General features: G+C 40.5%; 2 protein-coding genes across 2 annotated transcripts in view; one reads left to right on the forward strand and one right to left on the reverse strand.

Annotated features, from left to right (window-relative positions):
- Window positions 1-963: 963 nt before the first annotated feature.
- Window positions 964-5084, forward strand: PPAPDC1B (phosphatidic acid phosphatase type 2 domain containing 1B). Its single transcript, XM_006859954.1, has 7 exons — window positions 964-1040; window positions 1243-1351; window positions 1812-1902; window positions 2351-2414; window positions 2873-2997; window positions 3612-3782; window positions 4913-5084. The coding sequence occupies exons 1-7, from the start codon at window positions 964-966 to the stop codon at window positions 5074-5076; spliced, it is 801 nt and encodes a 266-aa protein (XP_006860016.1). The 3' UTR covers window positions 5077-5084.
- Window positions 5085-9200: 4116 nt separating this feature from the next.
- DDHD2 (DDHD domain containing 2) overlaps window positions 9201-11807 on the reverse strand; it is a 35886-nt gene continuing 33279 nt past the window's right edge. The window contains exons 17-18 of the mRNA XM_006859955.1: window positions 9846-9953; window positions 9201-9402 (exon numbers count right to left, since the gene is read on the reverse strand). Of these exons, the coding sequence (XP_006860017.1) occupies window positions 9872-9953 (82 nt within the window). The 3' untranslated portion in view covers window positions 9201-9402; window positions 9846-9871. The remainder of the gene's footprint in view (window positions 9403-9845; window positions 9954-11807) is intronic.

Below are 11807 nucleotides of genomic sequence, written 5' to 3' on the forward strand. Positions count from 1 at the left end.
ACAAAGCATCAGTATTCACTAAAGTCGATCTCTTTTGAGTTTCTGTGACTTGGCTAGAAACTCTTGACACTAACAGATGAGTGTTACCTTTCCCTGGGGGTGTACCACTAGGGCATTACTGTATAACGACTTGATGTTGACACATAGACTTCAAGATATGATATTTTGGGGATTTTGTTGATTGGCCTCTGTTTTATTGCATAGTGTGAAAATGTGTAAAGCTTGGTTAATCTGTATATAAACAGCTTATTGTCAACTAGTTGTAGTGTATTTAGGATTGCCTGTAATATTTAAGCTTCTTACTGATGTGCGTGCTGGTTGGAACATATAATTTTTGTACATTATATTTACTGAAATGTTGCCTTTTTTATTTTACAAATACTTTGGAATTCAAATGTGTTTTTGCTTCCGTGAGGATTAATTTGGAAAGATTTTTAATGACATTCCACTGATTTCAGATTTTGCTTGAGATTGACTTCAATAAATTGTCCTGTATGTTCCAAATTACTTATGTGGACTTGTTCTTTGCATGTAATTTCTTGCTACAACTCATTGAGCATAAGACTACCATTGGGGGTGACAGAATGAACAGTATCTCCAGCCTCAGCCAGTGGGGCCTGCACCACAGCCAAGTCCTATAATAGAGTCCAGGGGGTCCTTCAAATTACTGCTTTGTTACTGAGAAGAAACTTGAATCTAAAAAAAGTAGGATTTGGTTTGGTTTTCATACTTGGAGAAATATCCTTGTGGACTTTTGCTCCTCCCTTTAGTGGGCGATTTCTTTTGTTAGAGGATCCCCACAGGACAAAGGCAAAGAAAGGCACCATTAAAAGCTACTGGATTACTGATCTGCTACGGACTTCCTCCTCCAGCCCCACCCCCGGGGCCGCCCTCTGTCCCCGCCCGCTCGCCCGCCCCTCCTGCGGTCACGTCAGCGCACGTCAGCCGTGAGCAGCGGGCGGGATGGGGAAGGCAGCGGGAGCGGTGGCCGCTTTGGGGGCCGAAGTGGGTGTGAGGATCGTACTGTTCGCGACTTTCATGTAAGCAATTTGCGCACCCAACTCAAGGGTTCTGGCACCCTCTTGCAAACAGGCTTGTGGCTGACCCTGGAAGAGGCCGGCCGGCGGGACTCCCTACCCCTCCGCCAGGCGCCCAGGCGGGAAATTGGGGGCCCGGCCAATTGGGGCTTCCAGTTCGGAAAAGCAGCCTTCCAGCCAACGTGCTCTTTTGTTTCCCCTTTAGGTTCACAGAGGTGCTTGCTCCCTTCCAAAGGCTTATCCAGCCAGAAGAGATGTGGCTTTACCGGAATCCTTACGTGGAAATAGATTATTTCCCAACCAAGCTGATGTTTGTGTGTGAAGTAGCCCTTCTAACCCTTAGTATTAAGTCTGTGAATGAGGAGGAAAAAGTGGTGGTTCTGACCACAAGATGATTTTGTACGGATCATATGCATCCTTTGTTTTCAGAATATTTAAGTTCTTAATGTCTAAATGTTAAAACTCTGCATTTAGAGAGCAAAATGTCAAGAGTTTTGTGGGGAGGCGGGGATGCAGGATCCCAAGAGACATGTTCTTTTGTTAGCTGTTCCTTAGGACAGGTGACTGGTCATTTTGAATAATAGGTGGCGGTGTTCTATACCTGGTGGAACTGACTGACCCTCAGTCACCCTGTGGGCAGAGGATACTGAGGCCCTCTACTTATAGAACTGTCAGGGCTGATACACTTCTGCCGTGTCTCTTCTGTCTCTGTTCCCTGTAAGAACTGCTTTAACAACTAATTTCCTTTTACCTTTGACATATTCTCTGATTCAGGTCATTGCATTTCTTGCTCCTCTGTCACTGATCCTCTTGGTCAAATGTCTCAAGAAGGCAGACACAACAGACAGCAAACAAGCCTGCCTGGGTAAGAGCTAACCCTTTGTGCCTGGTGTTGCCTTGTTTTTTCCGTAGTTCTGTGAAGATCATTGGATTCTGCAGTCCTCGAGTCATTCTGAAGACAATGGCGGTTCAGTGGTAGACTTCTCACTTTCCATCAGGAGATCTGGGTTTTGTTTCTGGCCAGTGCACTTCTAGTGTAGTTACCGCCCATATGTCAATAGAGGCTTCCTTGCTGCTATGATGAACACGTTTTGGTGAAGCTTCCAGACTAAGACAGACTAGGAAGAAGGACCTTAAAGATCTACCAAAAATCAGCCAATGAAAAGGCTATGGATCATAAAGATCCAATCCCATTGTGCCTGGAGAGTCACCAAGTGTCATGAGTTGGGAACCAACTCAACAGCAGCTAACCACCCTCACCCCCTTGGTACTCTGAGAGAAAAATAGTAACAGGAAGTTTCTTTGCTTTCCAGCTGCCAGCCTTTCCCTGGCTCTGAATGGCGTCTTTACCAACACAATAAAACTGATAGTGGGGAGGTAAGTGCCAAGTTAGCAAGCCCTGTGTCTGCCTTTGCCCTTCAGAAGAGAATAGTGGCACACTGTCACACATACTTCCTTTATTCTTAGTCTAATCTTTCTCCTTTCCCTTTCCCACAATCCTACAGGTCGGAGGCACTAGGGTTCTTCTCTGCCTTGAACAGCATTTCTCACTGACCACCAGAGTAGAGGCTTTGTCCTCACAGATCCCCCTCAAAGCTGCAGTGATAGTCACTTTGCCCTCAAAAATAATTGTGTAGTAGCGTGGTGCCCTGTCTTCCCTAATTTAAATCTTAACTCTGGAAATACCACTTTGCATTAGTGTGGTGACTCTCCTAATGCAGTGCCATTTGCATGTGATACTATTTGACAGGATCAGTGATGTCTGAGAAAACTGAAAAAGCTCATTTTGGGAGCTATAAAAAGATCTGTGTTCACACCATACTTATTTCTGCCAGGCCACGCCCAGATTTCTTCTACCGCTGCTTCCCTGATGGGCAAGCCCTTTCGGACCTGATGTGCACAGGGGACAAGGACGTGGTGAATGAGGGCCGCAAGAGCTTTCCTAGTGGACATTCTTCCTGTATGAGCAGCACGTCAACTCTACTTCTGTTCTTATTTCTGAATCATTGAATTTAATGTAGGAAGCTTATACAGATGGGAATATCTGACTACTCTTACTAGTTATATCTAGAAATTTATAAAATATATCTAGAAACATAAGACCCTTTACCCTTCTTTAATAACCTAAGATTTTATAAGCCCCATTTAGGGTAAAAATTCAGGGACAGAACAGGTAATTTATCTTCATGAGACCTGCACAAGTTGTTTTCTCTTTGTAGAGATCTTGGAATATTGCAGTGGACATAAATATACTACATTTACTGAAGAATTACTATGTGACAGGTGCTTTGAAAAGCACTTACTTGATGTCTTACAACAGTCCATTAAGGTGGGGACAGTTATTTGTATTTCTCCCACTTAAGAGATTGAGAAGTCACCAGCCTAAAATCATATAGCTAGTATTCTGAAAAGTTATTTTCAGGTACACTATTATTAATGTGGGATGCAAAATAAATTCATTTTTCCTTTTCCCTCATAATCAACGATCCACAAGAGAAACGTTTGCCACTAAAAGGGAACCATGTCCTTACTTACTACTTGGAGACACAGACTGATAAGTTTTCCCTGTTGTAGTTGCATTTGCTGGCCTGGCCTTTGCGTCCTTCTACCTGGCAGGGAAGTTACACTGCTTCACACCACAAGGCCGTGGGAAATCCTGGAGGTTCTGTGCCTTTTTGTCACCGCTCCTTTTTGCAGCTGTGATTGCACTCTCCCGCACTTGTGACTACAAGCATCACTGGCAAGGTAAGCAAGGTCTTTAAGCCTGGAAGCTTCTCTGTGTCTCCTGCAACTCTTGCCCCAGTTAGGGCATAGCGGAGCTGCTCTGGAATCTCTATCATGAGTATGGATTTGTATCTCTGGTTGAGAAAGCACAGTTACCTTTTAAAGACTTGCCAAGGAGGTTGCTTCCTCGTTTTTCCAAAGTATCATTATTCAAAATAAACTCCAACTACAAGATTTTTTTAAAAAAACAAGCATCAAAGGTGAACGTCTTACTCTTCACAAATAAATAAAAATCAAGTGCACTGTCATAAGATTTCTGTTTAGAAATACAAGTAAAATTCAAGAAAACATAAAATTGTCATTAGAGAAATTTAAATTGAGTTCTATAGTAAACTATCCAAGTTACAGACTGTTTTCAACAATTAGTATTGCCCAGGCCCTCAGGAGCACTATTTTAAAGAATAAACTTGTCTTCTGCAAGGAGGCAATTCCTGAGTCCATTCCTTTCTCTTGAACTATATGGGGTATAAAAAAAAGCATCAAATGAAGATTTATTATTTTTCTGAATGAATTCTTATTTGAATGCCCTTAAGTTATGGTCCAGGCAAATAATACAGTCCATATTATGGAATGTCAGAACAAAATAATCTTTGAAAGACATATAGCCAGAATACTTCTGATGACCTGTACCTGGTGTTAGGAGGGGCCAGTTCCCAGAAAAGAGCATCATGCTCGGTAGTCAATCAAGGAGGAAGACCACAATGAGATGGCCTGTGGTACTGTGGCCAGTGGCTCCAACAGTGGGCTCAAACATAGTAACAATTATGAAGATGGCACAGACCATGCAGCATCTCATTCTATTATACATAGGGTCACTGTGAGTCTAAATTGACTCAACAGCATCCAACAACAATTTAATGGGCTTATTGTACTTAACTATAAAGATGTGTTTTGATTTGATGGTTAGAGAACTGACAACTCCATAATCTTGTCACCATATAAAAGCATAAAGAAATCATAAGCCTGCAATTTAGGGTATCTGTGGCCCCGATAAGTAGAGTGACCTAGAGAGCCAAGTCCTTGATACTATGTGGTGTTAAAGTCACTTCAGGAGTCTAAAATAGTTAGGACTTTTTCTCTTCTCCCTTCAGATGTCCTAGTAGGATCCGTGATTGGCCTGACTTTTGCCTATGTCTGCTATAGGCAATATTATCCTCCACTGACGGACGCAGAATGCCACAAACCATTTCAGGACAAACATGCACTTCCCACTGTACAGAAGAAACCTGGCGATTCCTATCATTTTGACATTTAGAAATTGGACGTACACCAGGGAAGAGTAGGTGAATCAGCCTTCCTAAAATGGATGATCATGTACCAGGCAGAAGTTCTGGCCATTTTATCTCTGACGAACTTGAGTGAGGACTTGGGTCCCACTGCATTTTACCTCTACATGTGTGTGGTTTCACTTCTGCTTACATGGATCCACCATGAGGATCAAGGTCCTTTTCCACACTCTACGTCACATTCTGATAAAATGGATCTTTCTAGAGTCCTCCAACAGCTTATGAGTATTAATCCAGTTGGAATCCCCAATCTACATATTTCCACTGAATTTAAATGCTGTTCTTAGAAAGATCTTGTCACATGCCATTTATATATCTCCACTCTGTCCTTACAGCTAGCGTGAAATTATCAAAACTCAATTTCTACTTCTCATAGCCCAAAATCTTAACATCTAGGGCATGAACAACAAAATTAGTTTGGTACTGTTTACCTTCTCTGGGAAAATTCCATCAAGCCTTAAATAGAAAAATGTCTAATTCTGACTAATATTATCACTTATTATACATAACTGATCTTAGTCCAACCAGATAGTGCTGTCACACTTAGGATACTATGAACATAAACCACCTGTTGCATTACTAAGTGAACACAATTAAAAAAGAAGAAATTGATCAGGAGTGTGGTTTCAGTACTAAAAACTAATACTTGTTTCTTTTTACCTCATTAAAACTGGCTCATGATCTGTTTCTCCTGCATTCATTACTGAAGCATTGTCCAAATGAACCAGTTCTGCCAAATAGCTAAGGCAAGAAGGAAAAATGACACATTTATCTGGAGGACAAATGAATCTTACTCTGTCCCCTTTTTACAATAAGAAACCACTGTGAGATTGCATCAGACCTGATGCTTTAGGACAACCTACACCTGTCATTTTATTGGTATTATACTTGCAGTATGACACTGTCTTGGGTATCTTTTCCTGTAAAATATTTTCAGTGCATATTTTCCTTCAGTAAACTCAATATTCAAATACAATGTGAATGTGCTTTTTCATGTACAGACAAGCCCCTGGCTTGTGAATGTGTGACTTACAGACAATTCCTTTGTTAAGTGCTGTTGAGTCAGTTCCGACTCATAGCAACCTTGTATAGAGTTTCTAAGGAGCAGCTAGTGGGTTTGAACTGCCGACCCTATGGTTTGCAGTCCAGTGCTGACTATAGCAGCATACCAGGAGTCCACAGACAGCTCCTACTTGCCTTTTAATGCATGGCTTCGGACCAGTTCTGTAATGGCCAATGATGCAAAATAGGAACAGACCTGAAGTTTTACAGTTTGGGTGATTCGTCACAGTAGCAGGAACAGAAAAATTGGGGTAGTAACCCTGAAATAGAAGATTCGGAAGAACTGTCGTAAGCAGTTTCAGGAGCCTGAAAGATGAGATTGGATTATCGGCAGAAGTGGAGCGCCTCACACAAAGACGCATGGTCAGCCACCATCTTTGCAGCCCCACTTTAATGTTCTGTCCACCTCTATGCACAGCCAATTCAGCACAGTCACCTTTACTGGCTGCCATATGTGTGGCTTTTAAGTCACTAAAAAGGTTTCAAGCCTTTTCTTGCACAAAATAAGAATCCTATGCAACGGTTGTGACCGACACATTTCTTTTTTTAACCTATAAGTTCTTGACAAAAAAATTAGAAACAAATCTCATTCATATTCTTTCCTAATTCAGGCACTGTCTGCATCTAAAGTGTCATCCGGGGTAGAGAATATTTTCACAGTACAACACTAGTCTCCATTTGACAGAAGTGATTTGGTTTTAAACTCAGAACTCTATCTGCCTATGAGAATGGAAACACCAGTCATGGGAAAAGAACTTAAGTATGAGTTCTTTATGCTAAACTTTTTTTTTTTTTTTTTTAATACCTGTTTTAGTAATACATAGGGACAGAGAAAATGGTTATTATATTGATTTTCTTTTATGATGCATGAAGCCAGGTAGAAGTAGGCAACTGGTCAATACAGTTTTATTTCGGTATTTACTAAAGTTTTAAATATAATCATGTAAAAAACAAACATTTCGAAAGTGCAAAATATTAGAAAGCTAATCAGTGCTATTAATCATTCCATGCAAACAACCTTTTTTGCTGAAATAAGCAGTACTAATTCTGCAGCTGGGAATATGTACAAAATAATGCTGTACCAGACAGAGTTTTAAAGTAGATTTGGTCAAGAGATTGCACATGATACAACTGAAATAGTGCAAGTCATATAAAACTAAATAGATTTAGAGCAAGTGTATGAGCCCATAATAACACCACAGGTGGATGGACGAGATACAGAGCTCTTTAACCATTACCTGCCCCTCACCACCGTCAATACAAACAGTGGCTTCTCCTGCTCTCCAGGGTCATGCGGTCCCTCTTGGACTACAGGGACTCACTCTCACTTGTCCTTTGGTTTGCTCATAAATAGTAGCTAATCTACTGATATGAAGAGTAAATTTATATTTGAAGACAGCCATTTGAAAACAGCTTTCCCTTTAATATATATAGTGAATGCTGTTTAATCCTCAGCAATCCATACTCTTAATATTTGGTGTTTATAAACTATAGAAATTAGAATACTCCACATATCTCCTTATATCTGAGACTTCTTAGTGGCTTAGTCAGCATCAGTTTATCAGTTTATAGAAAGGCCAGGTTCTGACTATAGGCCGACCTCTCCTTCACCATCTCCAGGGGACTAACTGCTCCAGAAGGGGATAAAGATCATGTTTCCCTGCCTTAGGGTGGTGGCTCAAGTAAATAATAAATGCCAGTACTTTGGATCATTATACATTTTACAAAAAAATATTTACAAAAACAAAACGTAGCTTGTCTACCTATGCTGCTCTAGACCCAGGGGCCTGGAAATCTGAGCGGGAGTATAAAGGGCCATCTGAGAACTGCAGTGGTAGTTACTAGCTCTGTCCAGTGTAAGAGAACACTTACAGCAATGTGGTAAGCAGGTGCTCTGAAAAACATTCACCTGCAATCACTTGTCTTCAAGGTAAACCTAATCTTACATGTTCCAGACTCAGCTCACACAGCCTACAAGTGGAGTTTCAGGACTCTCTACAGTTTTCTTTCAGAATAAACGGAATTAAACATTTCCGCCCAGCCATACCTACTTGCTCAACCAACATTGCCTATCCTAAGTGCCTTTAAATAAGGCAATGCTGGGTTACAAGTACCTAAGAAGGAAAGAGGCTTATAAAATGTTTTTAAAGAGGACAAACAATACCACCTTCACTGAAGCGGACATGGCAGGACACTTAGACAAATTGTGTTTCATCATAAAGGCACCACTAAAAGGTTGTACTTACAACCTAATAGTCAAGGCTGTGTTATTTTGTATTGCTCGGCTCTTAAAACCTTATGCTAACATAAGAATAGAAACTATTATCAAACTTTATCTTGAGTATCCTAATTTGAAGAATGACAGAAAAGGGTTGTTGTTGGTATGTGCCATAGCGACCCTGAATAGGATTTCCAAGGTTAACTTTAAGTCTTGGTAGAAACAGAAAGCCTCAACTTTCTACCTCAGAGTGGCTGGCAGACTCAAAGTGCAGACCTTGTGATCCAGTGCATATCGTATGGAGCCACCTCACTCCTATAAAAGGGGAGACCTAGGATATATAACATCTTTGCTCTATGTAGATGTATCTAATGTGAACAAAATCATCCACTTCAGACTCTTAACAGCAGCTCGAACAGCATAAAAACAATGAACACCATCAGTGATTCCTAGCAACAATAAACCTGTCAGTCAACTGTAGAGAGGAAACAATACCCTCTTTCCAAGCTACATTCCAGTCTTTCTTCATCCAGTACACATAGGAAAGCAGCACTGGTTTAAAAAAAAACCTGTCTGAGAAAACCATTTCTAGATTCATTTAGATTGTCTTCAAGTATAGACAAGAGATGAATTTATCCCAATATGCCTTCTGAATCTCAAGAATCTGCTTTCAAACTACAAGGTTTTCTAAAGATAAGTAATCACTTCCTAGAGAAATTTCTACCTGACCAAAAAGAAATCAACTATTATCTGGAGTAATAAAGCAACAATATGTGGCACCAAAAACTAAACATGCAAACCACCCGCAGCCTGAAGAATGGCAAGGTTTAAACAAAATCAGTAGTAATGTCTTCCCTTTGCTCTTCCATTCATTTCCAAAAAGGAAGATTATCTTCCAAAGACCCCAATGGTGAGGAAGTAGCAGGCAGCATGCAGGAAATGTATGCAGCTGAGGAGAGGAAAACTGCAGCAACAAACAGGTAGACTTTCTGGGGAAGGAGCCTTCAGTGTCCATCTAGGGAAGAGAGCGGGAAAAGAGGTGAGCATGCAATTACAATGGGTGGCTGACAGGCAGGGAAGATGCCAGGGCTAGCACACAGACCAGCTACACATCCAAAAGGCTGAATGAATCCTTTCCATCTCAGACTGGGCTGTTTGTGATTTAAATTACAACTGCTATCATGTAACCGTCAGAGGATCAGACTATTAAGATTCTGAGTTCAGATCCTAAAATTGACAGGTGTCAGTGGACAAAATCACTAACAAAATGTACATAAGCTTTTCAAGTAAGCTGTTGTGTTTTTTCCCCATGAATTTTACCCAGAGTACTTCTAAAAATGAACAGTTATCTAGAGACTGGTGATAAACAATAGTAAAGTATATTTATAAACAGCTTGAGGCTCTGTAGTTTCTTATAACATGTTAGGAATGCTGGAGAGGTGACAATTAAAAACTTACATGAAGCAGCCACACCTGGGTCATTTTTACTGTAAAGGCTGATCAAGGAAGATACCCTGGGTTTGGTAGATTTCTTTGAGGACCAGCAATACAGTATCTTCAGATTCCCTGTAAAGGCAAAAAAGAAGACTGAGGAGAAGAAGTAACTAACATTTGTACTTGATGCTTTCATTTAATCCACACAACCACCTTGCAAGTTCATTTTTTTTATTATTACAAGAAGTTCATTTTTTTTTTTTATTACAAGAAAATCAGAATCAGATGTGGGTAGTGGTCTGGAGGTAAAACAACAACAACAACAAAAACACTAGTGTTGTGCCTGGTAAAATGAAAAACTGATGGTAGAAGACTAAGAATTGCTCTCATTCCATGGAACTCACTCATGGAGCAATTTGGAAGCTACATCTGATTGGTAACATAATTTTTTTAAAAGCTACACATTCCTTTGAATAGGTACTACAATCATGTAGTTCAGAACTCAAAAGTAAAAGGGAATAAATATAATAAGTCTCCACCACCTCTGTTCCTCACCACCAGTGTTAGCAATTTCTCATGCATCTTCCAAATAATATCCTATGCACGTACAGTGTTATCCAGCTCATAATAAAATTTTATTACAAAAGAAATGTTCATGCAGGATTGCCTTAAGGCTCTATGGTTCAAACATTCCTCTAGATCTGTTGTTCAACATTTCTGGAGTCACAGATCCTTTTGAGAATATGAAACTTAGGAATATTTCCTCTTATCACAGATACATATATGCACAAAATTATAAATATAATTTCACTGAATTCACAGACTTTCCCTGTCTTTAACTCCATATACAAATCCCCAGGTTAAGAAAATACTACATCAACTAGCATAGGATGTAAGCTGGACTATATTGAAGGAAGGAAGCAGCAATAGGATTTGATGAAGACTCATTAACAACCAGCAATATGCACTCAACACAACCTTACTTACTTACTAAAGATGAATTTTAGCACTCACTGATGAAGATCAAAGAACACAGCCTTTAGTATGGAGTACAACACAACAGGATACAATCAAGATGGTGGATCATAGATGTGCAGTGAGGAGCTCCATCACCAACAACACAGAATACCGAGCCAAGCAAGCTCAGGGGATGGTGCTAGAACTCTGAACCACATATAAAGGAATATTTACAAAATTGGAAGGCTTATAGCTAGGGGAATTTGTAGCAGAATCAAGAAATCCATTGTTTTCTAATTTAAGATGCTCAGTTATTCCTGGATCTGCCATCTTGGGAGAGACCAAGCTTGGGAAGGATCAGAATAGCCACGAAAGCCTGACAGAACCGCAGAGATACAGGTATGGACATTCATTTTCTGGTATCTATTCATTGGTTTCTCACTGTCTGCGCACCTCCATTCTGGTGATTAGAGGGGATACCTGAGTGAATGGTCACCCTACCCCCACCCCTGGAGGGTTCTACTATGCATGTGCACAGATCTCCTTGAAATTTAAAGTGACAGTTTCCACTTAAAACCAAACAGCCACCACTCGGCTGTCAGTCTGTCGTACTGTGGTAGCTTGGAGTTGCTGTGATTCTGAGGGCTATGCCATGGTGGACAGGTTTCATGTGAGGGTCACCCATGGTGGACAGGTTTCATGTGAGCTTCCAGACAAAGACAAACTAGGAAGAAAGAGTGACGAACTACTTCCAAATATTTAGTCACTGAAAACTTTATGAATAGCAAAGAAACACTGTCAGATACAGTGCTGGAAAATGAGCCCCTCAGGTTGGAAGGCACTATAAATGCAACTGAGGAAGAGCTGCCTCCTCAAAGTGGAGTTGATGATGATGCAAATGGAGTAAAGCCCGTGGGAGAAAAGCCCACGGGACCTTCATTTGCTGATGGGGCACAACTCAAAATGAAGAGAAACAGCTGTAAACATCCATTGAAAATCAGAACATGGAATGTATGAAGTATGAATCTT

Source organism: Chrysochloris asiatica, unplaced genomic scaffold, assembly GCF_000296735.1.
Source record: "Chrysochloris asiatica unplaced genomic scaffold, ChrAsi1.0 scaffold00035, whole genome shotgun sequence".
NCBI lineage: Eukaryota > Metazoa > Chordata > Mammalia > Afrosoricida > Chrysochloridae > Chrysochloris > Chrysochloris asiatica.